The sequence below is a fragment of the Ascidiella aspersa genome, chromosome 2 (assembly GCF_963924565.1).
Source record: "Ascidiella aspersa chromosome 2, kaAscAspe10.2, whole genome shotgun sequence".
NCBI lineage: Eukaryota > Metazoa > Chordata > Ascidiacea > Phlebobranchia > Ascidiidae > Ascidiella > Ascidiella aspersa.
The window spans coordinates 26,639,529-26,666,440 of NC_139448.1; the positions used below are offsets into that span (position 1 = coordinate 26,639,529).

At 43.2% G+C, this 26,912-nt stretch overlaps 1 protein-coding gene across 2 annotated transcripts; it reads right to left on the reverse strand.

Annotated features, from left to right (window-relative positions):
* Positions 1-1,675: 1,675 nt before the first annotated feature.
* LOC146164575 (slit homolog 3 protein-like) lies at positions 1,676-26,912 on the reverse strand. Of its 2 annotated transcripts, XM_083382308.1 has the most exons (35): positions 26,630-26,912; positions 26,126-26,197; positions 24,634-24,705; positions 20,437-20,583; positions 19,741-19,898; positions 16,636-16,771; positions 16,480-16,551; positions 16,296-16,367; positions 16,165-16,236; positions 15,996-16,067; positions 15,748-15,819; positions 15,116-15,279; positions 14,820-14,970; positions 14,608-14,754; positions 14,448-14,519; positions 14,135-14,278; positions 13,300-13,535; positions 12,681-12,825; positions 12,110-12,253; positions 11,952-12,023; positions 11,333-11,484; positions 10,403-10,444; positions 9,897-10,013; positions 9,644-9,743; positions 8,751-8,888; positions 8,218-8,328; positions 7,374-7,517; positions 6,737-6,896; positions 6,356-6,454; positions 5,895-6,053; positions 5,228-5,420; positions 4,640-4,840; positions 4,155-4,259; positions 3,770-3,901; positions 1,676-3,151 (listed from the first exon to the last, which is right to left on the reverse strand). In XM_083382308.1, exons 1-35 carry the CDS (start codon positions 26,806-26,808, stop codon positions 2,826-2,828), a joined length of 4,578 nt encoding a protein of 1,525 aa, XP_083238434.1. In that variant the 5' UTR covers positions 26,809-26,912; the 3' UTR covers positions 1,676-2,825. The 2 variants fall into 2 exon arrangements, with proteins under 2 accessions (XP_083238434.1, XP_083238435.1); XM_083382309.1 differs by lacking the exon at positions 10,403-10,444.

Genomic DNA, 26,912 nt, shown 5'->3' on the forward strand with positions numbered 1-26,912 from the left:
ATTTAAAATAAACTGATGCTACGAATAGAACAAGAGCTATAGAGTTGCAAACAAGATAATGTTGTTTTGACCTTTGCGACATAAATTGTATAGGCAGTAAATGTTTAAACATAAAAATAAATATTTCATATAACAATACATTGTCCAGACTTTACGCAACACATTCTAATCGGAAAATGTAGAATACGTTTATTTATTTTTAAAACATAACCACTTGCAAACAGCACCACTTTATACGGTAAAACTATTAAATTGCATTGTACTTTGATATAAATATTTGTACGTTATAATATTAGACGTTTTTTTAATATGAACAATTTTGCTTTGTGATGGGCAAACAATTTCTACCGTTGGCAAATTAACTTACTTATATTCTGATTCAAAAATTTATGGCATTTGTTAAGCACGCCAAGTAAAATCATTAGCGAAACTATGTTTATTACACACAAAAATTAAATTATCTTTAAGTGAAAGTCACAATTTTGGCCCTACTGCGTTTAATGTGTGAACCAATAACCAAGCGTCAATAAATTGGCCGTGAATCGTTAGGGAGCGCATAAACATATTAATTTTAACAATGAATTTAACTATATCGTTTACAATATAACTTTCGTTGCGTTGTCCCTTAAAAAATCCCTATAAAGGCGTTCACAAAAACCGCAACAGTGAAACATGTTTACGGTTGCGCAAAACATTGAACAAACCTGATCGTCGGAAAGTCCAAGGAATTCCCATATCTCGTTAAGCCGCAGCAAACGGGCGCTCACCAAATCTTGAATTTCGGCGATAAACCAATCAGGTTTAAGTGACATAGTACTGTAATTGGACATGAACGCTAACCAACTGCTGATCGTTTTTAGTCGAACTAGTGGAATAAAATTATCGCTCTAACTATGTCTCTTTCCAAAATGCTGTTAAAAATGTTTTTGTGTGTTGATCCGGTGACTGAAAAAATGTCTTATCTTGGTGTAACATAAAAAGGCAAAGGTGTAAGATTTAATATGATCGCCACATGTTTTCCTGCCTATTGCAAGTGTTGATTACGTTGGAGCAGTTACAGACACTTTGCGTTCGCACCTGATCAAAGTGGGCCGTGGCCGAAGGATCTAACGATCAGAACACCTGATCAAAGAAAGTACATTGACAGTTTCTCGTTCTCGCCCTTTAGGGGCAAACATCGAGCCCTTCGGGCATACTTACAACGGCCTATGCTTCTAATCTATCTTCTTCTGATTTTCTCAACCAAAAGTGTTCTTGCAATGGCTTTTAAAGTAAAGTGCCGGTCAAATCGCGGTGTCAATCTGTCTTGCAATCATTCTTGTAACTCTCGTGTTGGTTGCTGAGTATGAACTATACATGGCATATATGCATTTAGTCTACTTTGTTGCATGTTTCTATTTTACGGGTTTCATTTGGCTTTATTATATCTGTCTATATATACAAAAGTTGTTATTGTCGTTCATTTAGAAACTGATTATGAACGAAATTTCCTTAATGCTCACGAATCTGGCAAAAAATTAAAAATATATATATCTTTCAAGGTTCATTGACTGAGTAATACAAGCTGTACACGTCAATGCCTGTTCTGAGTGTAAGACATCTTTTTTACTTAAAACATATACAGTAGAACAATCTAGCCCAATAATTTAAATCCATTACACAACACCTGCTTATATCCACTTTATTCAGTTATTTAAAGGCAGCGAGCGTTCGCGCATTCCTTCGAAGAGAACGCGAAACGCGATTTTGCAGCAGTTCCAACACTTACCGCGAACAATGCTATAAAATATTTTCGCTTTACAAAAAAGGTAAAAAAATATTCACACGTAAACAAACGACAACAGAAACTGTTAATAGAGGTGCGATAAATTGAAAGCAAAAACAACGCAAAAGCGATAAAATAAGACGGCCTGACGAAAAAAAAATGTTAGAAACTACATCACATAAAGGCGCTTTTAGCAAAGTCGAAAATAGTGAGGAGCGTCACTGTCAACCAGATACAATCGGTAAACTTTTCAAGCAATTACCCGAGAGCGGAGATTGAACAGGCGTGCGCATTAGGATCTGTGTTGATGCATTACGGCTAAAAGGCGGCTCCAAATTGACGGGCAAATTGGACCAAAAATGATAACGCAATGCCATAAGAACATTGGCAAACTTCGCAGGCAATTAATTCTTTCGAGACGGTAACTCGAACAGCCATACGCATTGGGAGGTTAAATTGGCATTCTGCATTTCAAGCAACTTTCGTAAACTTTACAAATATTTATTCAAACAAACAGAACCGTGGCGTTTCTTTCACTGTTGTTGGATGTTGGTTCCAAACTTTGGGCAAAGATGAAATAACTTCAGGGCGTACGTTTCAAGACAACGGCGGTGCGATAAACTTTACACAAGGCAACCCGGCCGCGTTTGAAGAGCTCGCGGCGCGCCACAAAGAAAGCGGCACGACGGTTTTGCGGGCAATTACCCAAAACGGGATTACCGCTGCCAAAAGTCGGCAGTCGCGCGTTTCAGCCTGGAGCCGGCTGGGTGATGGAGACAGGCGCTTCGTTCTGTACACATCGCCGATAAACGGGCACTGGGGTTAGTTTTATTGACGCGCCTCGTCGAAAAATCATTGCGGGGTGACGCGCGCTCCCCACAGACCGCCGTTGGGCGAGTGGGAGGCCGCGACCCGTGCGTATCGCATGTCAAAGAGGGTTAAGTCGACCCCTGGCCGCCGTCGAGGTTCAGCCAAGCCAAGCTAAGCAGAATTAGCAGCGGCAGCAGTAAAGTCCGGCTGCCGGTGCGGCCTAACGCGGCGTCTTGCTGCGGCGGGGCGGTCATGTGCACGCCTGGCACGCGCAGCGTCTGACTTTCTGCACAACTTGTGAGATCCGCAAGCCATTGTCGCACCTCATCCTGATGCGTTTAACGCGGAAGCGTAGCGGCCGACAGCAGCGCGGTTCCACGCCGCCAAAAGTGCCGGCCGCGGCACCGTAGTGGCCTCGGCTGCCGCGCGGCGCCGGACAGCGACTGCCACACACCATGTTCTTGTACTGCCGCTTGCTCCTGCACGTCATCGTTACGTCAGCGCCGCCGATGGACTTCTTTGTGCGCGTCGCGTTGAAGAACTGCCGGACCAGCGAGCCGCGGCAACTGCGCACCCCTGGGATAATGTAACAAATCAGCCGGTTAAGAAGCCACTCGACACAGGGGCGATCGCATAGCTGATAACGACACAGGGGCGATTGTTCGTCCATGTTTAGTTGGACACCGCGAGAAAAGGTCGCGTAACGCACGTGACGCGTGAAGATTGAAGGCGATCAGTGTCGCGGGTCGCGTTTCGTGTCAAACAGCGCAATGTAACGGATAGCGGTTTTCAAAACATGGGGGTAACACAGTATAGAAGTTTTAAACTTTTTTCAAAGCATATATATATATATGTATATATATATATTGATCTAAACTATAGATGATGTGTAAGGCAAAATATAGAAGCCTCTTCTTTTACATCGCGTGAAAATTATTTTCATATCGGATAAGTATTGCTAAAAAATACTTTAACCAAAAGCGTTGACTGCTTTGCTATCAACCTTTTATTCTGAAATCGTATTTGAAAAAACATTTAAAAACGCTAAAAAAACGGCTTCTATACATAGGTGTATTCCAATGAATATAATTTGGGAAAAGAGCGAAAGCAAATTATAGTTGCATTTCACTTCTGCATATTCGCCAGTTGAATATGGCCTAATCATTTAACAGGTAACAAACAAAGAATACTTACGTTTGTCGCAGAGACGTCCCGAGTAATTTTTCTTGCATTTGCATTTGTATCCGGCCTTGGTGATCTGGCACGTTCCTCGCTTGCAATTCACGTTACTGCAGTCCGGTCGGTCGCACAGGCGTCCGCCATAGCCTGCAGAAATAAATGAGGTGTTACAAAACATTGAATTATGCCCAAAAGTCTACATTATGACCATATAGGAATTAACGTTATCGTGTCGACTAACTAACTATGGTGTGGACCGTCCCTTATAATGGCTTTTGGATATTTATCCGAAACGTCGGACAAGCAAATACATACCAGAAGAACTTATTTTCAGTACAAGAAATGCATATATGGGAGCTTAGGGGTTGTTTATTAGGCAACAAACGGAGAACAGGCTCACCAGTAGCACATTGGCATTTGTACGACTTTCCTTCGGGAACGCAGGTACCGTGTTGACAGTCGTGATTGTCGCAGTTGTCTGCTATCTTTGTTTGGCACCTGTCGCCTACATAAACAATGGATGTTGCGTGACTTACAAGAAAAAGAATAAAAAGACAGAAAACAAAATGTGAGATAGCAAACACATATAAAACAGCTTAGTTGGATTACTTTGTCAGTTGTCTATACCCAACGAATTTGAAAATCATGCAAAGAATAAATATTTTTATAATGTTTTAACCTTTTCCAATAATGCTGTATACTTTTGTGGAGTTAATAGAACTTTTCACAAGAAAAGTTACCAATTTTATAACGCGAGCGAACGTAACATCTTATGAAAAAAATCGACTTTCGGTTCCAAAAACAACTGTAGCTATAACGTTATATTTGTATACGTAACATCACCAAGAGATCCAACACTAGCATTAGCAGTGTAAGTCACTTTACCTCCGAATCCGTGATCGCATTTGCAAGTGAGTCCCGACGAATGGTTAAAGAAGGAGCAGTTGCCTTGCTCGCTGCAGTGTTTTCTCGCGCAGCTTTGGAGGCCGTTCTCCTGCACGCAGCCGGGTCGAATGCTGGACTGACTCGACACCAGCTCCATGAAGTCGACTTGGGTAGTGTTGATGTACAGCCCATGGATGCAGCCTTCAAATAAGCAATACACGAGTTTTAATGTGATTTGTTTTAAAGCTATTTGGGCAAGTCGAAAGCAAAGTTCAAAATTTTAAAACACTTCAACCGAAAATTGTTCACGAAAGAAACACCCGGCCTATTAACCTTAGCCTAACATTTTTTTGCGATGTTAATGTATGCAAAAATATTGTACAAGAGCAAATGGTTTTAAAAAATAACCATTGTTATCATATTTTAAAACAGTTTTGTTGGATGACTGTACACAACTGCGGCGATTTCAAACATAATTATTATCCCTACAACAAAGTCAAGATGTTTCTCAGGCGAAATCGAATAGAAGCACCGAACATCCTAAAATACTTATTTAAAGAAATGTGTTCATACAGAAAGATCCTTTACCGATAAAACTGGTCGAGTTTCTGATGTGGAGCATTCTTCTCGCCGACAGCAAAGTGCTGAGTCGAATTCCTCCCACATAGGAAGAGTTAAGCGACCGGTAGCTCTGGCTTAGATGCTCGCCGGCGCTCGCCCTAACCTCTTTCGCGCCGTCGATTGTCAACGATATGATTTGACCCTTGATCACCAGTTGCACCTGCAATAATAGAAGTGACGCTTAAACGCTTTGTAAGCTTAAAATCAGTTGACACGCTTACTGACAGGCTAGCGGCGCGTCGTAACTCTCTCCATAGTTTAAAGCACTCAAAATTAAGCTCAGAATTGCCACTAAACAGCAAAAAAGAATTTAGAAGTTTGTTTTCAACTTTAAAACAGCCTGTGACTTTTTAATTAGAGTAAATGACTCACTTTTTAAGTGGGATGTGAAAACAAGCCTGAAAGAGGCTTTTCGTTCAGTGAGTCATTTAGCAGGCGGTAATTGGCGTAAACAATTAAACTGTGGCAATTGAAAACTAATCGGTCAGGCTTGCTGAGTTTTGCGAGTTGGAAAACAACAGTTTTTCCTCACAGTTTTATTGATACGATTTAATTCCACCAGCTGCGTCTATTATTACGTAGTTAACTGTATTGGTATATTTAGTAGATTAAAATAGTTGCACAGAATTCTTACCGTGTGTGTTTTCCCGTCGTTGATTGGCACCGTGCTGTACAGAGTGGATCCGGGGAAACTCCCCAGATCGACACTGACGCGGACGTGGCCCGAGTAAAACTCGATGGCGAGATGTTCACGACTCTCGCTGCTACCCTTGTAGAAAAGCACGCCGAACAACTGAAACACGATTGTTGGTAAAACAAGGTAAAATTGAGTGGCAAAATTGAAATGTAACCAAATTATATAAAACAACAAAAAAAACAACAAAAACAAGGTAATGCGCATTCGTGATGGTTGTTGTAGTAATAAAAACAAATAGCATTGTATATATTACGACGTTTCAAAATACAAAAAACTAAGACAATGATTGATTCCCAAAGATGATTTTATATGATAATTATTAACATAAATATATGATTTCATTACTAGTACCGAGGAGGAAAAGGGGGCTACTCAATATTCAGGAAATTGCTTTTTACCTTGCTTGTTGAGAGGACAATGGTAATGTTAATGTTGTGACCGGATCCGGTGTTGGTTTGGACGTAACTGCCGTTTTTCTGCATGCTGATTCCATGAAGCTAAAAAAGGCAAAACGATCAGAAATAAAACGCAAACAGCAGCTACAGAACGACCTTTACCAAGGACACAAAGTGCATTTTTGAAGTTGGTTTTGCCAATGGTAATCCAACACAAAAAATATACTAAACTGATACAAACCAACCGTCCCGGTCAAAAAAATTTAAATCAAGTATAGGGCAATAGGGTTTATAACGAAATCCAAAACTACATTACCACACACTTAAAAACTAAAAAACGTACACGGGTTAGCCGCACAATAAACGCAACGGTTCCTCGCATACCTTTTCGCATCTCTCGCCAGCGAAGCCGCCCATGCACCAGCACTCGTAGCCAGCCTGACCGGGTCGCGTGTAGCACTTGCCGCCGTTCTGGCAGTCGTGGTTGGAGCACGGGTCGTCCTGGATCAGCACGTCCATCGTCGGCGTCGAGCAATACTCGCCCCTTCGCGATAAACAAGGCGCTATAAACAGTTGACTGAACGGCGCTTCGCGACTGAATTTTTCGAATGCTTTTGAGGCTAACGCCCTTGAGATATAGCCTTCTTGTTTTCTTCTCCGAAAGTTTTAATGGTAAAAATGTGCCTAGGTGATAGTGTGCGTTTTTGAAAAACGAATGTGTTTGTAAATAACTAGAACCACTTGGTGAATACGCTTTTTACAGTTTAAACTTTTATATTGTTAAGTGAGCGATTAAAAATTGGCAAAAAATGTTCATTTGGTTTTATATTACTGATTTTATGGAATTCGCAAAATGTTGTCACCTCAAAATGTAATTATTAAAATTACTCAAGCTGTTCTAAAATATATTGCCTTAATCAGTCAACCGCGAACTGGATAATCCGGCTCAGAAAACTGCACCAAAATCTCGGCCTGGTTTAGACGGCGCGGCGGCAATCGGCAAACACGGCGGGCAATATACCTGTATCCCACGTAGCAGTTGCACTGGTACTTGATTGGCAGGTTGAAATTGACTTTGCAAACACCGTTTTCGCATTTGTGATTCTCGCAAGGCTGCTGCGCCGTGCTGCAGTTCACTCCGGCGAATCCGCTCGGGCACTCACACCTGTCGGACGGCGATAACATTTTTGTTAAAGTCGTGTTTGCTTTGATAAGCCGGAGATTTTTAAGCGCCGACTAATGGGGCCGCTTAGACGCTCAGACGTAGGGTTACTTAGGGGCCGATCGGGATCGCCGACCCGCGGGTATTCCCTTGTGTGGGGGGGGGGGGCAAATGACAAACCATCAGGGACATTAATGTTGCAATCATATTCATAAAACATGGCGCAATGCTTTGTCAATAAGTATAAGTGCTTATTTTTTTAAATATAGTACAAATTACCTTACGGGCGATAATAATACATATCCATGCTGAAAAAAAGTAATAAGTACTTTAACAGAATAGTTTCTTTAAAAAACCTATTGGTTTGTTTTGGTTTGCAAAACATACATGTATTGTAAATAGTAAAACTATAGAAGCTTGTTTACTACACACCCTGAGGCCTTTTATCCCCCTTTGCAGTCGCGCCAGCCCTACAATAATGTAAATAACAGGGAACAGTACACTCCGAGAAGTGCCGAACCCGCATATTCGAGACGATAAAAGGCACATTTATGACATGCTGTGTAAGTCAAATGATGTGGTGCAGAAATCAGCCGAACAATTCGTCAGTGTAAAATAGGCAAAACTGGCAATCCGTGACGGATAATTACGGGGGAATTCTGGTATTTTCCAAGCAGTATGGCACACAAGAATGTCCCATTACCTGTAGGACGACGAATCTATGAGCTGCATTTCAACACATCGACCGCCGTTTTGACATGGATTGAGCACATCGCATTGGTTTCTGATCTGAACGTTGCAGTGTTCGCCTTGCCTGAAAATCAAGCGGTGCCAAATTAGGAGATGGCCATGAGATGCAACTATGCGCGCGTTACAGTAAGAGCATTACGTCGTGTTTGATGCCAGCGTAATCGATCAACGCGGTAGGTAGAACAGTATTAGAGGATAATCACTCTAGAAATGGCGATACAAAACGGTCATACGAAAAACAAGCTAAATATTTTTTTTGTAACACATAATGATAAATGATGATATGGAACATTGTTTAAAAACGCTGCATTGATACGATAACAAAATGTTATCGTAAAAACCTATTACACCGAAGTTGGTTGACTAGTTTAAAAAAGTCACATAAACCTGTCAACAGAATCCTAGCTTGAAGGTAAAATTAAAAAAATCAACCGACTTGCCCACAAAAGGCACGGACAGCCTATTCGGTTATAGAAGGCAGCTTACCAGCCACTCGGACATTTGCAGGTGAACGAGTTAATTTGGTCGATGCAGGTCGCGTTGGCGACCGGACACGGTCTTCCCACGCAATCGTCCACGTCCAACTCACATCTCGTGCCTTGGAAGCCCTGCCTGCATCGGCACCTGGAAACGAAACAAAAAACCGTCATTGAGACATTTGCAATGACGTTAGGTGTTCAGGTAAGGTAATAAACGCCGAAAAAACAAACACTGGACCCCACACGCAAAGCTTGCGCAGTACATTTAGTTGCGACGCTGTTTTTCGCGATTGTCCTTTGCTGCTAAGTTATATCGTGGGAATTACAAATACGCGAGAAATGGGATCCGACAAAGAGCGCGCGTCGTTGCGGCGGAGAATAGACTTTTAGCGAATTTTGTGGGAGACCGGGAATGTGGTACAAGGGTTAACTGGCTAAGGTTAGGGCAGTGACATTAAAGGGTTGGGTTTCGCGGAATCTCGATCCGGGATTGCCGCTGTTGGCATTTTTGCGCACCGGCGTTGCCCGCCACCATTTCTGGTCATGTTTATTGCTGTGGGTTACGCGACCCACTCGAATCCGATCCAGACAGCTTACGAAACTACTTAACTCGCTTAAGGCGCCGGCCTAAAACTTGTTAAACGAGTAGGGAAAGGCGGTAGCTTTCAGCCGCTGTATAAACGCCCACTTTTAAAGTAGAAACTAATCGAAAAGCATTCGTAAGACATAGAGCACTCTTATATCCTATATCTGAACTAATACTTTGTTTAGACGCACATAAAACCAACATGGGAAGATGATGGAATATAATATCTTCAGAAATCTGGTTTTGCACATTCGCGTGACGCACTGCTCTCTGTATATAACTTGTAAAGCTAAAAGGCGTGAAGGCATACTCACATGTATCTGATTTCGTCTTTAGCGTGACAAGTTCCGCCGTTGAGACATGGAGCCAAAACGCACGGGCTGATAGGCATTTCACAATGGCGGCCCTTGAAACCTGAATGACAAAAAGAAAGTCACTCGTCGGCTTGTTGTATGGGATTTTCGGAATATAAGATTGTTGTACAATATCATTGGCTTACTTTAATACGCACAAAAGGTTTCTTAATTGCTTAAGAACAGAAAAGATAAAGGGATTATATAAAGCTACCTGGTTGGCACTGGCACTGGTACGAATCGGTGACATGTCTTTTGCACGAGGAGTTGTGCCGACAAGGCGAGGACAAGCAGGGATTGCACTTCGCCGCGATGGCGATGTCCAAAGGACCTACAATAAACGTAGACTTGAATACGCTGCGATCATCACTAAAAGTGCCGCAATTTTAGAAACGACAAAAACAACAGAATAGGCAGAGTTAACAAACGAAAAGACTCCCCGGAAGGTCTCACATGCACAAATTAAGAAAAGCGACACGTCAGCGATTAGTAAGGTGATGATGCAAGCCCACACACAGTACATGAAACTGCATAGTTTTGCAACTAACAATATGTAAACATATTTTAATACCCGAGCATTCCAATCGTGTTAGGGAGAAAAGTAATCAGCTGATGTGATTTAGGATGCGATCCAAAATGCTTTTGTATGGATTATTATGGGTTTTTGTTTGTTACTTTGGTATTGCCAAATTAAGGTTTGCGAAATTAGATAAGGATTACCTCTTTGCCATGAAAAACGTCGCAGGCACTTTTGCAATGCATCTAAGTCACAAAGGATATACATTTGTAAATAATAAAGCGACTATTTTACGTACTGTGTGTAGGTCAGTGACTGCTCAGAGGGCATAGCAACGGAATCACACTAAAAGCCAAATGTCAAAAGAGCACCGTTTCCTTACATAAACACCGATACAAACAATCACACTAATATACATATTTATGTTATATGCTAAAGTCAAGCGAAAAGCACAATTCGCGAAGTTTTGTTGTGTGCATAAGGTCGCTTGCATGTATAAGTTTCAATATACAATAGTGCAAAGAGCAGTCACTGCAGCTGTCGACGTTAAACTATTATATTTTTTTGTTTCGTGATATTGTTTGAATGACCATACAATATACGTCATTAACTGTTGATTGTAATAGGTATTTTAATCATGCAAACAAAACGGGCGCAGATATAATGCAGTTGGTGTGAAGCACACTGCCCAATATGAAGGATACTGTTTTACCAAAATATAAATGCTTGTTTTAATGTACCCTCTATATTTAAGTGTGAGGACTTGAAGCCAAAATATTATCACCCCTAATTTTGCTCCAAGGATTTGCCCTGGACCAACCGAATAGCTCAATATACAACAAGTGAATGGCAATTAGTCACTTGTGATTCTGAGTTATTTACGTTTTTGGGCATTTTTAAACAAACTAGATTTCAATTTTTTATCGTCTGCAGAAATCACAGTGTTCATCATAATCTTATTCACAGATCACATATTGCGTATTAAATGTCTACAGCGAACATGATTCAAAGAACTATACAGATATATGTGTGTTGTGTATTTAACCACTCTTAAACTGTGTACTGTTGTATCGAACATATATGTGTGTGCGACGGAATAATCGTTACAGAAAAGTGGATTAACCGAAACTGACCTCTGCACACGAATGATGACCTTGGGACAGAGGTCAGCAAACGTCCTTCCATCCGCGTCGGACCCGAGCATCGCGCGAGACCCATCTGGTCGAAATACTGGGCGAACCACCTCAGGTTACAGTCGCAGTACCACGGATTCAGACCGAATCCCCTGCGAAAATATCGCGTGTTTAGTCGTTAAGTAATGTTATTTGTTTTATTTGCGACCAAGGCGATTTACATTGACAAGAAAAAATTAAAAAATATATAAAAATAACGCCGTTACGTTGATTGGCCAAGTATCGTCTCTATAGTTATAATGGTATTTGTTTCATTTGCGACCAACGCGATTCTCATGGCAAGAAAAAAAGGGGGGGTTACGGCGAATGACCTAGTGTCGTCTCTATAGTTATCTGAGCTGAAATAAACTGCATTATGTACTAGGAACAGTTTTTATAGAATATATATGTACAGTTACCATTTAGGGAATCCACCCATCGGGTGTGTATCAAAATTTGACAGATTGTGTGTGGAAACCAAAACTATTTCCATTGCTTTTTGCTAGCATTACTTTCCTAATAAATTCAACTTGGCAGCGGAGAAACGCAAATCTATATATAGTAAAATCATGACACTTACACATGCGACAAGTGCTCCAGGCCGTTGAACACTCCTTCCGGCAAAGACGACAGGTCATTGCTGTGGAGGGACCTGCGAAAACAGAGCAATAATTAAATCACCACTTTAAATGGCGCCATCAGAAAACTCCGCGAGTGCCAGTAACTGAAAATACTTACAGACTTCTTAACGACGTCAAACCAGAAAAGGTATTGACCGGAATGCATTGGATCCTGTTGTAGGCCAGGACCAGTCTGGTGAGACGGGTCAGGTTGCGGAACAAGTAATCCGTGACGCTTCGGATGTGATTATTGCTCAAGTCGCTGAAACGATAAAACGTGCCTTTTCCAAATTTGTTTGAAAATAACGCAAAGTTGGTTTAAAGTTCACAATTTTTACAGTCTCTTTTTGTAGACCAATCGTCAAAAAAATAATAGGTATTTCAGAAAATTGTTTAAATTTTATATGTTCTAGATAAAGAATTACATAGCCAAAAAGGTCGAGCAGATCGACATCATCTTGATTAAGACGTTTCCATACAAGCTTGTATCATCTTCAGTTAATGTGACTGAGAAGCAATTTAAGCTACATTGCAGATCCGTACATAGTGTACCCAGTTATATGTTTTATTTTTACAACTTTTATATCATTTGTTTTGCTAACGTGTAACCGTGGTTTCTGTAATAACCGTTAGCCCCCTTTCTCTGTAAATGATAGTTTAAAAAAATCTCTCTTTAAAGTTCGTCATACATGGTAGTGAGATCTTTGTATCGATTTATTTCCTCGGGAATAACAGCGATCTCATTGCGCTCCAAGTAAAGCTCCTGGACGTCGTCCGAAATGTCAGAAACCGGGATAACAGACAAACCGACGTTGGCACATCGAAGCATTGGACCTGAACAAAAAATGAGTTGTTGTTCGGCGCAATTTGACAGGTAGTTTATACTTGGCCACTCAAAAACGGGCGGTCATGGGTGGACGCTGTCAAAAACAACATGATTTTTAAGTGGCCATGGTTGTAAACAGATACAGAACGTCTCTTGAGTGACAGTTGACCAATGTACTGCACCTTTTACTAAATCAACACTTCTAAAACAAGACTTCCATAAAACGTTTAGGAAGAAAAAAATTTAAAAATAAACTAAAGATTATAAAGTTATTTATTATTATTATTATTATTAAGTTTTAGCCGATTTCTACTTTTGGTTACTAAGGTGTATATACAAAAAAGTTTATAATACAACGCTTTGTTTGTCGCCCGATGGTTGTGTTGGCTCCGATGCTGTTTAAAATTACAAACAGTAAGTTTTTGTCAAAACAAGGCCTTGAAGCCGTTCAAAAAGCTGTACTATAACCAAAAAAAAACAACCTTGACAGTCGCAGCCGCTCGGACACTTTTGCACCGGGGCACAGGTCGGTGCTTCCAGTGCCTGCTTGGAATCGCAGCGAAAGTCCTGCGAGTTGATGTCCGATATCGGGATTCCGAGGAGGCGCGACGGGGCGCTGGAACAGCGGGGATTCCCCGACGCCACGTTTCTCTCCCGCAGCCAGGTGGAAAACCAGCCGAGGTGGCAGTCGCAGTGGAGCGGGTTGGCCAGCATGTTTCTGTTGGAAGATAATGATTGCCGTTAAGCACTGACAGGAAAACAAATTGTTATAGAAAGGACCACTCATGGTCTTTCTTTCAAAAAAAATATTTTGATGTAGCAAAAATTAGCAAAATTACAGTTTGGCGGACCATTGCCACGTGCCCCCTTGGACCCGCCCCTGGTGCGAAACAACTGAGATTTCCACAGAAACAATCCTAGCATAAAATTAGGATAAAAAATGGTGTTACATTTACAATTGTGGTTATTAAAAAATCTGTTACATTTTTAAAGACAAAGGCCAACCCAATAATTTGCTATGTATAGGTGACCTTGTAAATAAGGAAAAATCAAAGACACAAGGACGATAAGGCACAGCCCTGGTAAAACACTATTGAGGCTGTTACCGTTAAAAACTATGTTATGAGTTAAAGCTGACAGATGGTATTTATAAACAATCACAACCATCTCTGACTCCGTTACCTACAAATAAAAGGAAAGTAGTTATACGGTTTAATGTATAAAATCAATGTGTCATATACATAAAACCACCCTGAATTCATATAAACTAACACACACTACCGAAAAGGTATAAATTATAAACTACAGAGCACTTACAATGTTGTGAGCGAAGTGAGTGTGCTGAAGGCGCCATTTACGATTGTGGTAATTCGGTTGCCGTAAAGTGACAAATGTCTCAGAGACGACAAACCGCCGAATGTGTGGTTTCCAATACAAGAGAGCTGATTGCTTCGAATTGTTCTGCATCGAAGGATATATAGCATTTAAATGCAAATATTAACATAAATGTAATGCATTTTTAGTAATTTAATTTATTTATTGAAGTAAGTCTTATAGTTTTGGTATGAGAGGTGCTTATACTACAAAAAAGGTAGTATGTTTTAAATTTAACGAGAAGAACATTACTCACAATGTTCTCAAATTGGGCAGTCCAGAAAGCGCAGAAGCTGTAATGGTTTCCAACAAATTGTTGCTGAGGAATCTACAAAACAAATAATAGACGACAGGTTTAAAACTATCCTTAATTAAAATAGCCATAAAATCGAAACCCTAACTGAAAGAAATCTTACAATTCAGCCAAACTGCTTGCTCCAGCCAAGGCACCATCCTCAATTTCGGTTATCCGATTAAAAGAAAGATCGATTCTTCTCAGGTTGCTTAGCTTTCTGAAGGCGCCGTTGTTTGCCAGTCGGCCGATGTTGTTGCGATTGAAAATACTGCAAAATATAATTCATTAAATGTAAGCCAATATAGCTTGAAGAGTCGGTTTTAAGAAACTTACAGATTGGAAACGTGGGGAGGAATGTTGTCGGGTAGTGAGGTCAGCCCTTGCCCGGAACAATCGACAGTTGTCGAGTCACAATGACAACCCGTCGGACATTCGATTTCTGGCGCACAAATCGTGTTCTGCTCTAGTTCTGCACGTTGTCCAGCTGAAAACGAGAACAAAGTTTCAAAAAATACGAAAGGGACATCTCATATTTAAATCCACATTTTTTTCTGTCGTGTATATAGATCGCTGTCGCATTTCACCATTAACCATTTACAATAAAAAGATGAACAACACAACAAGCATACGTCTGCATCTGAATTTTCTCTTTTTCACTTGTGCGATTCGTTTGTTGGCGTTACGGGCGGGACCGGCGCACTTTGCTCCTGAGGTTTCCACAGGGTTCTTCTTGAGGTATTTCGACAGCCAACCCAACCGACAGTCGCAGATGAATGGATTCTGGGCCAAGTGCCTGCGATAAAAAACAAATTATTATACAAAAAAGTCTTAGTTCATTTGTTTTCTCGTGAAATGGCTTAAGAAAGTTAATAGCGTAATGGACTACAAAGTAAAAAATATACAAGCGCGAAAAAAATTGTTTTTGCGTAGCAAAATTTAGCGCAAAATATTGTTTATGGAACATGGCCTGGTGTTCCCCCTGGATGCGCCACAGCCTGCTCACAGTGCTTCGGGCAAATCTGATGACCAGTAACTGAAGGCTGACACCGGCCTTGCCTATAACAACTATACCTGTCTGTCTTTCAACCAGTTTCAAAAGTCAAATTTTTGCATGAAAGTTGACAAAAGTTTGTATCCACGTACGGCCGCCAACTCTAGTATTTTTCCTAAACGCGTGCAAGGCCGCAAAAGTTATAATTAACGCCTTCAGGTTGAGCACTGCTGGTCTTAAGCTATTAATAACGACACGATCGTGACTCACAAAGTTTCAATTGCGCGAAGAGAATCGAAGGTTCCTTTGGTGAGGTACTGCAATTTGTTGTCGTACAGTGATCTGCAAAATACCGAAAAATAAAAAATTACCGAAACCGTGTTGAGTCGAAATTTAATGAAGCGGGTGCGGCCACAGGTGCGTTTATCTAGTTTATCAATCACTTTGATTTGACGTTTCTTAGTGATACTGCTTATTTTTGTTTCATAAACAGACAGCGATAATTCGTATAATCTTACAGGAGGTTGAGCGAAGTCAATCCATCAAATGTGTCTTGCCTCAGGCATCGTAGGTTGTTGGCATTGAGCAATCTAGAAGAAAATAGGCAAGTTTAATAATGTTGTTTTATGTGCGTATAAGGCCATACTTTAGTCTACGGCTTAACGCGCGACAATAAAAATTACTCACAGCATTTGGAGATTTGGCAATCCCATAAATACATTTCCTGGAAGCGTGGTCAGCTTGTTTCTATACAAAACTCTGAAACAAGCACCGCGGTTAAATTTCGCATTTACATGTAACAACGTGTTTTAACTTACAATGACGTCAGACTCTCAAGACCGCTAAAAGCACCGCTTTCAATTTCCTCGATCAGGTTGTTGCTCAAATCTCTGTTAAGATAAATGAACAATAACATCAAAATCTAAGATAATTTTTAATTAAATTAACACTAATACATAAAAATATTCATCGGAAATATACAAAACACTTTATTTCACTTACATTCTTCTCAAGTTGGTGTATCTCAAAAATGCAAGCGTCGGAATTCTTGCAATCAGGTTTTGCTCGAGACGCCTACAGGTATAAAATACAAAATCAAACTTACACAAAGCGGTTGAAACAAGCAGTGACGAAGTTTTACGAAGTTTTTCCACTTACAATTCGGTTGAATCATCGGGAAAGATTGTCGGCAAGACCGTGAGAGCGCTGTTCCGGCAGTCGACCACTCCGCCATTGCATTGGCAGTGGGCGGGACACGCCGTGACTTCGCAGATTCTTCGCGGTGAAAAGTTTTCTAAAAGCCACAAACAATGCCGGTCGATAAACTCGTAGTGCTTTAGACAAGTGTGGGTGGACACATTTTACTAAGATGTTTGTGCGAGCCCCCCATTGATAGCCATGGACAACAAAACAATTTGGCACTTCAGATTTGTTTGTATGTAGCCACGCCATGTGACGTATCAGACCGGATCCTCTTGTTTTGTTGTAAGACTAGCGCTAGCTTTTTCATATACGGTATGTCAGGACTTCAGATCTACATTTTGGAATTCCGAGTTTGATTTCAGGTGTACGAGGCGGGCTAGTATGACACAAGTTCAGGAAGCACGTTTTTCATAAATATTTGAGAATGTGTTCCCACACAATCCCACAACTTCACATCCCCGATTAGCACCTTACATATTTTACTTCTTTCGCGATATTTTTAAAGTATGACGCCATACGTAATTAAGGCAAGCTGACCGGAACTTTCCCTCTCTTGTTGATAAGCGTTCGAGTTTTACAACCACAACTCAGCCCATTAGACATAGCGGAGTGAGCGGTAAGTGGAAAGTCGTTATTACAGGCCGACTTTGGCGGACAAGAAATAATTACGCACTATTTTAGAAGAGATCGCGCGCGATGTTATTGTTCGGTCAAGTGGCGAAAAACAGTCGTCGCCAGTGTGGACCTGAAGTAGCCCCCGGATCGGCGGTCGCAGTGTGTCAGACGGACCCTTGGCCCCGAATGCGCTTGCGTGAAAGTTATGCGCTGGGGTCTTTCTGCGAGAGCGACTTGTCAACGCAGATTAAGTGACCTTGCCAATCTCGTGGGAACAGACGCGCATGCAATGACGAGTCCCGAAGCATCGCAACACCTTCCCGGCGGAAACCAAAGCCGAAACAGCGTGAACGCGAGTTTGCGACTTAGCGTTGGCCGATGCCGGTCGGCGAGCGTTTGATGGCCAACTGCTACACGCCAGATTAGGTTACGATTTTGTGTAGACAAGGATTTGCGAAACTCGCGACGGCGGAACTGCAGGGCGAAGGGTGCGCGAGGTGGCGCTTAGTCTGTTCATCCCAGATTTCCGCCCAGGTTGATCCCTGAACAAGCCGCCGAGCTGCGAACCTTCAATGATGAAGGTCGGTGAGAAAGGTGCACAACTTATAACAAGGGGGTGAATATTTCTGTAGGGCGGTTTCGCCAGTGTCACGTTCTTGCTTGACTTTACGTCGTGTCGTTGAGACCTATGCGTCCTTTTGATTGGACGCGCCCGTCAGGTTCCGGGAAAGCGAAAACCGGAAAACGTCAGCGCGTTTGTTGTGCAATCATTGGATTGTCTCTAAGACGTGAGATGCCGCGCAGATTAGATCCGTGGGTAATTTTCAGGTAATGTGTTTACGTTTTCGATGCCCTGCTGTTCGGTGCGCTGAGCTTATCACGATCTATAGATCTTTACTTTGGCCGCGGAGCGTAACGCAAAAATACTAAAAATGGCGCCCTAATTATGACTAAAATGGCGCCCTAATACCAGGAGCAAGGCGGAAAACTCCGCATATTTTGCAAAATTCGGGTGAACTGTGGCGCAATCGAGAGACCACCCCAACAGCCCGGACAAACCCGCGTGATCGCCGAGCTCCGTGAATCATTCCCACGAGTCCACCGAAAGCAGCGTCGCTGTGTTTACACAAATAGTTAAAGTCGCGCGGCACTTCAAGATCGGCGGCAATTAAGCGGCCCGCGTGGTGAGGCGTCGACGGCAAAGAAGGCCGGATTAACAGTATTCCGAGTTCCGGAATGCTGCTCCAAATCGAGCGTGGCGATCGGATTTGTCATCTCCTCGGCTCGCAGCAGACATAGGCAGGATTTTTGCCCGAAACAGAGCTATGTGGGGTCGGCGGCTTGGGCTCGTCTGAGCTGCGTTTTAGCACGTTTTCGGTCATGCGGTTGGCAAAATCGCGGAAAAAACAAGTGCCCGTGAGGGCTCCTTCAACTACATATAAGGACCCGCGAGTCTGCGATGCGTGACCCATGCGAAATGGGGCGCCCTTAGGTTCGCGCTCTCCGCCATCCATTGTTGTCCTTTGGGGTGCTCCAAGGGCGCGACGAGCATAGTTTCGCCCCGTTTTTTCACACTTTTTCGTCCCGCCTTGGCGCGTTTGGAGAAACGTGTGTTTTGTTTCCTGACCGCAACGGTCAATCTCGGCGAGCGGCTCCCCGGCCACCGTTGCCTTATCTATCGTCGATTGGAAGATTAGAGACGATTTCAGCAGCCAGCCAAATCGTTAGCATACACCAGCAGGTGCGTCCGCGTCAAATCAGATTACGGCGTCGCCGTGTGATTTTTTCCCGATTTGTTGATATTAATCGCCAAAGGTTTAGGCCGTTCGAGAAATCCGCGCAAAATAGGCCGACGCACTTCAAAATGTCTGCAAAATGTCAAACAATTACTCTCCAGAGTGAAATATTCACGCAAATATTTCACGTATTCACTTAAATATTTCACGGATCAAACGCAAGGCAGACCTTTCTCACCAACCATTCACTCTTACAGAGTGAAATGTTTACCTAAATATTCCACGTATGGCAGAAAAGGGTGGGCAAGGGCTGACTCAGGTAAAGTGGGTTTCTGTGCGTTCATCTTTAAAAATAAATTCGAGGTGAAAAAGTCGATTAACAAATTACAGTCTTTAACAATCTGAGACTATTTTTTTAGCGACGAGTTAAGAAAAAACGAAGCGTTAGAACCATCGCACTTCCTTGAGATTTTCCCAGGACTCTTTTCGATTGCTGCCTTTCGTTCCGGGCTCATTGCCGCTTTCTTTGAAAGCAGCGCGGAAAAACTGCACATTTTTTTGCCATTCTCCTCTGTGCACTTGAGACGCGCTGGGCGCGAGTCTCGGAATTTAATAATTGCATCGCTCGCTCGCCGCGCGGCCATCGAGTTACGATCGCGTGTAATTGCGCCCGACAAAGGCGAAAAAGCTGGGCCCGAAAAACACTCACCGCATACGAAGTCGTTCTTGGGATCGGCAAGGCTTCGTCCCCTCAGGAAAACGGGCAAGTGGCACTGGGCGAAGACCGCCATCGTGGGGTTGCTCCGGACCCAGTTGGCCAGCCAGCGCAGATGGCAATCGCAGTGCAAGGGATTGCTGTGCAGGCGGCTGCGGGCAAAAAACACAAGACGCGCGTTCGTCAAGGGTGTTATCAGAGAAGCGCCGGAATGCGCCGCGCCATGTTTACGAGGCGAACGGTTCGCGTATATTCGAGGAATAGGCCTCGTATGAACTGAAAAGAACTGTTTGTGGAAAAGAAAACGAAACGACTACTTGCTTTGCGATATTTTTGCTGCTTTGCGGAACTTATTTTTAATCGAAAAATGACAAACAATGACATTAGTGAAATCTCATTGTCGCGATGGCAAAATATTCTTGTTGTATTTAAATTAACACATTGATGTTTTAATATTGTACGCTTTTTTATTTCAAATTTCCTATAAAAGGTTTTGGACACCAAACCAGTTTTATAAGAAAACTCAAAAAGTTGGCATTTAAAAAGGTAAAAGTTAAACAGATTTAGTAGTGTACAACCAACTTCTCTTTTTGGCAAAACGTCGGAATTTTATATAAACCATTGTCAAACAGCAAAATAAACGGGCGCATTTTTGTGCCGAAAAGCGTGAAAACACCAAACCCGACTCACAATGTCCGCATGCTGGGAATCTCATCTCCGAAGACGTCGGCGGCGAGCGAAGTCAAGTTGTTGTTGTTCAAAGTGAGCACTTCGAGCGAGGCGAGGACAAAAAAGGTCCGTGGGCTGATGCAGGTCAGCTCGTTGTTGTCCAATTGCCTTGAAAAAAATAGGAGCGAGCGTGTGTACAGAGGCTTATGAAGGGGTGCAGCTGCGCGGGCCTAAAGGTGCTCCAAACCCGCTGGGGGGGGGGGGGGGCTTGAAAGCGGCGCGTTTTGAACCACCATTACGTCATTGCTTTATCAAACCGAGCGTCAACTTCATTGCGAAACGGTATGCTATTTATAGTTTTAGCCCCTATTTAATTTTAGCTATAATTAGGGCCTACAACCTACATTGAATACCTAAAATACCCGTCGCTGTTAAAAAAAATTAACATGTTTTAAGTCTTTGAACATGAGTAATCGTAGAGAAGCCATAGAACCCGCAATGATTCTAAGGCCTCCTTATGAATTCCTCTTGAGAGTCCCTGGGCGTGTATATAAGGATCCGGCGACGATAACGCGACACAATACAAACGCGGGAGCGGGACGGGTGATGCAATCTCGGCGATGAAAGGCATTCTGTCTCATGGTTGGTAAACGTTACGGCCGAAGTGAAATGAAGCGCCGTTGCAACAACATCCAGCAATCTGCTCACACGCTTCCAATAGCGAGAAAAATGTGTTTAAAGAGAAATGGGGCTTCTGTGCCTTGTTGTGGTTGTGTTGCGTGCGCACCGCGAATATATTATTTCGGGCGGAATTTAGTTAGCGTGTGATACTTTGCGAATGAAGGGCTCGATTGTTTGTTGTTGCAGCGAATCAGGCAAGGAGCACAAAACAATTCCCCAAAACTACTCTAGCACCTGCACCCGGCGGGAACAGTTGATACATTTAAGAGACGGGACTTGCACGCGCGTTTCAATTCTAATCCTGTAAGTGAATTTTCCAGGCCGTTACGGCTCTTAACGAACGCCGGTGTTTAGTGACGAAGGCGCTGCGGCCGGAACAATGGCGGCCAGTCATTTCGCCGCCCGTCAAAGGTGGTCCGCTGAATTGGCGGGCAGAAAAGAAAAAAAAATTTCAACGCAAATATATAGCAACGCTGACAAAAAAGAACGAACGCGCGGGGGTGGTAATTTGGCGAAAGGCGCCGACGCATTTCAATGACACGGTTTGCAGAAGACGCTGCCTCGATTGCTATGCGCCAACAGCAAGACTGGGACATTGCCGGTTTTTGTTCATGGGACGATCCTTCTAAACACGGCAACCAAGTTCATTGGTGGCGGCGGCAACTTCGCAAAGGCGACGTCAGCCCCCGGGCGCCGCAAAGAGCCATCCGACTATACAGCTTTACGCTTTGTGCATTACCTTTTTTTAACTGTCTCGACCTAATACTTAATCTTTCTTTGCGCGCGCGCCGTCGGTCCGACAAAGGTAGGCGCGTAATTGTAGACGCCGAAGAGCTGTAACGACACTTTAATTCCTGTTTCACGAGCGGCGCAGACGTGCGGATTTCGTTATTTTAATGACACGTTTATTTCATTACAGCACACGCGACAAGACTCATTAAGCAACGTCTACGATGGCTCGTTTTTTTTCATCCACGCGTCCGCTGTTGTTACGGGGATTTGCCTTAGGTCGCAATCGACATGGGCGACGGACGAGAGGCGCCAAGCGAAAATTCGAACATAAACAAAACACGGAGGCCCCTTTGAAGTCTCCTGGGAGGTAGCAACTGTTATTTTTTGGGCAACTGGAAAAACAACTTTTCCCCGTGAGTACGTAAGCAAGAACGTTCCAGCAAAAATAAAACAGCTATAGATAGTGTTTTAAAGAGTGCAACAATTAATTGCTTTCCGTGTTACATTTTCTGTCAAGATGTTAGACGTATTCTATACAGCGACTTTACAGGAGTGTTACGCGTTTCCCGTTTTGTGCCTTGGCATTGTCCCACCTAAAATTTTAAAGCACAACGCGGGCGTTATTTTTGTCAGACACGGACCATAAAGGACGATTAAAAACGCTTTACGGAAAGGCGGCGAATCACAGCGTCACGCGATGCTGCGGCGAAGTCAACAACATGCGGCCGATGACGGAGCACTATTTATAAAGCGCGCGCTGCTTGTTGTTCGATTCAAGCAAAAGGATGCAGGCCCGATTAACCACTGGAAAGTGCTCAGTGCGGGCGATTCGCAATATGTCGGCGTCGTGTTCCAACAAGACACGCGACGTGGGAATAGCGCTGGCGAGCCTTCAACGCATGGATGTGCACTCGTTTTGTAAGAGCTCGCGCTGTTCGCCTTGCCTGGCAAGGTCGTGGGTTGGCCCTTTGTACGTGTACGGTCGGGCAGGCCTGCTACGCCACTTAACCTTCGTCATTACGGTGTTAGAGTCTTACTCGTTTCGTCAATTATCGCGTTATGTCGGCGCTGATGTCGCCGCGCGATGTTGCGCCCCGCCGGGTCGCGACGCGTCCGATTGTGACGTATGCAAAGCGACATAAGGATCCCACAAACGGCAACACTTTTTCGCTGGAGAACGCGAGCAAAACAATTGTGCATTTTTTTCATTTGCCCTTATAATGAAATCATCAGCGGCGACTATAAGATGATTAATTGGCAATCGAGTGCACTCCAAGTTAAGATGCGGTCGTCTGCGCGGCGACTTCAAGTTTGACACTTTAATTAAAAAACTTTGTTCGCAGCACGTTGATGCTAAAACACACAGCAATTACGAAAAACGTATTTGCAATATTATACGCCTGAGTTTGCAAATCGATTTTTTTTTACTTTTGCCTTTGTCTTTTTTATTAAAGCAAATGGTAATATATCGATAGATTTGTTGAAAGTTATAAACTTAAAAAATCTATTTGCTTTGAAATTAAAAACGCCAGAAATGTCGCACGTATCTAAGTAGGTCGCCAAAACATTACGACCAGAAAGAAATCTGTTTAATCAGTTCTCGGTTCCGCTCTGATTGACCACAACTCCGTGCATGCCTGAATTAAGTTACACCAGCAGTAGTCCGTCAAACCGAGAAGCCTGGGCGTTATCTTGGTCAACGAAAGACAGAAATAACAGAGGCGATACGTTAAGTGGCTTTCGGCCATACACAACAAAAATCAACTTTCGCCGCCGGTCGCATCGATTTCACCCCAGCAGCGCCGAATAATTAGTTTGGCGGGTGGAAAAATATTTACCATGGCCCGTGGCTAATATGGCGTCGCCGGGGCATCCATTGTGAGTGTCGGCATCGGCGCTGGCCATGGCGGCGGCCGTCGGCAAACAAGCTTTTTCGATTGGGCGCTTTTTAGCCCTGGGCTTCGTAAACATTTAATTTCGGCCCGGGCGAAGTGCGGCGTGTAATGAAGTTTGCGCCGCAGCTTGAAGCAACTTTTCACTGTAAATCAAGGTGGCGCAAGACATTGCCCTGCCGCACAGTCTTGCAGATGTGCCTTGGGGCAATACGCCGGCAATGTTTCAACGACCAACGGGAATTCGTCCTTTTCAGAGCGCGCGATGACGACAAAGGCCACTTGAAATACAAGCTACGGGGCTACCTTTTTATGATGTAGTGGATTTTACGCGCACGCTTTCGACTTTGCCGCTGAGTGTTTATCAATAGATATCCTAACCTTCGGCAAATAATGACGTTAGCGCTTCTGGTCGAGAATCGCGAAATCGCTAATCTAAAGCTCGATCGGTTACGGTCAGCGTTTTACAAAGATCTGAAGGAATATATGTTATATACAGATCATCGATTTCGATAATGGCTTGACTAAAGGCCACGAAAGCGACGCTAACCCAACATCACATGTGTTTACCAACTGAGCCAAAAGCTAGTTGTAATGCGCTTTTCTGATCGCTCGATCCTAATCGCATTGAACCGTCGTGTAAGTTCAAAACAAAAGTGGGCACGGTACATGAACTGCGTATCGCTTTTAATTAGAGACTGAAAAAAATAACTAAGGGCTCACTGTCACGCGAAATCCTAATCGGTCGAACGTGATTCGGCTTAATTTCGGCTTATACCCCAACCGTATACTGAGCAACAAAAAGACGCTTAATAAACAGGAGGCCGGCGAGCGTGTTTCGCGGTGACTCACGACTTCGCCTTTGTAAACGCGCTTATCGTGGCTGAAATCTGAGAAAATAAAGCTAACTCACAGTGTGTGTAGCTGCGTCAAGTCGTCGAAGGCATGGTGGTCGATCCAGGTGATCTGATTGGCGTTGAGGAACCTGCGAAGACACGTAAAAAGAAAATGAGATGCCGACTGGCGATTACCTCCAGTCATCGCGGCCGAGAAGGGCAACGGCCGAAAGAGGGCAAGGCGTGTTATGTAGTAGGCGAGAGATTTAGCTTTGCGAGGCGGGAGTTGCGTGTGGCTGGCATATACGTGTCGGCGGTAAACAGCGAACGGTATTTGACGCGAACGAAATCAAACAACGCTGCGGTCGAACGCCTTCGGAATGCTGCCACTGCCGCGCTTGTGCCTACCCGTCGTCACCACCAGCAGCAGGCAGCTTTTGTGCGGGGGCCCGGACGGGCAAACATCGGTCTAGGCGCAAATCCTCTCGGCGAAATTTGCGCAACGGACCGTTGAGCTGTTGTGTGTATGTGCGCGTGTGTTGGGCCGCCGAACGCTTTCCGAAAGCGCGCGCGCGAAATCCCAATAAACGCGATCCGTTGGTCAACATTAACTAAGGCTCTTATTTATCGCTCGGAAACGGCTTGTGGCAAACGTTTTTGCCGATCGGCGCTAATCGACGGACCATTGGAAGACATGCGACCAGGAATTGACCTGATAACCGGCCGTGATAAATGGCTGTTAGTCGATGTTGACACAAGCGTGTTAGTCGCTGATGCCGGTTAGTCCGTGTTATCGGTCCGCCAACTGCTAAGTCTACAATGCTCGACAAACGTCCAAGACAAAAACGCCGGAACTATCAATGCGTCGTTAAGGCCGATAAAACTTAAGTAAACCCACCCTACAATGGTTTTGCAGAATCTTTTTAGCATACGCTTTATTGCACTATAGCACGTAAATCACTTAACGTAATGTTCCATAAATATTTTTTTTAATACAACGCGCAAAATGATATACGGCAGTTAAGTTCGCCAGGTACACCACTTAAAGGGATTGGAAAAGCTCTTATTTATAAGATTATAATTTTATCTTGACACGTCCGACACTCTTTGCCTAGTACTTGGTTAACAATTTGTCAGCAATTACAATACGATTTTTGTCAAATGCACTGTTTTAGAAGATATGATACTTATATTAGAGATGTGCAATTTACGCTTCAATTTCGAAATATAAGGCACACGTTTCGTGCATTTGGTATATTGAGAATCAAAAACAGACTTTCGCAGGAGGAAATATCCAACAATGTACAGTAGTATGCCTTTGATAAATCGGGAGTGAGCCGCTTTGAACTGCCACTATACGGCCGTTTTCGTCGTGGAACTTCAGGCAAAAAGATCGCCTTCAAACTTCGGTAACCTTCATTACCGGTTCATGACACTTAAACTATTCAGTTACCGCCGTACAGCTATTTAGCCAAGGCATACCATACGGTGCTCGAATTTCGAGAGCCGCGCATTATCGCGGAAATAGCAACACTAGAAAAGGTTGAACCTTGAAGAAGCACTACTCACAGGCGACGAAGTCTCGGTAGACCGGCGAAGTCCGACCTTGAGATGTGCGAAATGTTGTTGCGACGTAAATCCCTTAAAAATAAGGCTTGTTAAAATACGTGTACCTACACCGAAATTATCGGACTTCGGACTTTGGTCGGTTATTTCAATTTTCATTAAGGATTTTATTATACTAAGTAGATAACTTTCGTAACATGATTAAAATAAAGAAATATTCGAAAACGTTTAAACAAAGTAATCAAGTTAAGTAATAGCTTTGGTATTGATTTACCCCTATACAAATTTCAAACGTTATTATCAGTATTACTTTTCTGTAACAATTGAATACGAAAAAAAACAAAGAAGCGTAAGCCGAAACAACTGTATAACCGATGTAACGTTGATGAAAGAATGACACTAACCTTAACAGCGAATAGCTTTTAAGGCTGTCTAATATTAGGAGTAACCTATAGTACGAGAGAAAGCGTAAGTAAAATTAAATTAAAAAAGTAAGAAAGAACTCACAGCTTTTCAGTATTCGCAGGTATTCCTCGCGGTACCATGACCAGTCCCTCGTCGGTACAAACCACGCTGCGGCCGGAACAGGCACACCGGTCCGGGCAGCCTTCCGCCGACCCAAAAATCGCGACCAGCGCGAACAAAAACATAACAAGCGTAATCCGTATTTCGGCGTCTTCACTCATGGCGATATTCTCGCAGATACATCAATAGCAACAGCAGCAGCAGCAGAAATAGCGGTAGTAAAAGTAACGGCGGGAGCTTTTAATACGGTATTGACAGACACGGG

Coding starts and splice junctions, on each gene's coding strand:
- LOC146164575 (XM_083382308.1), bottom strand. CDS start 26,808: ATGAGTGAAGACGCCGAAATACGGATTACGCTTGTTATGTTTTTGTTC. Junction 14,755..14,819: donor CCTCCCCACGTTTCCAATCT/GTAAGTTTCTTA, acceptor TATATTTTGCAG/TATTTTCAATCGCAACAACA. Junction 3,902..4,154: donor CAAATGCCAATGTGCTACTG/GTGAGCCTGTTC, acceptor TTATTTCTGCAG/GCTATGGCGGACGCCTGTGC.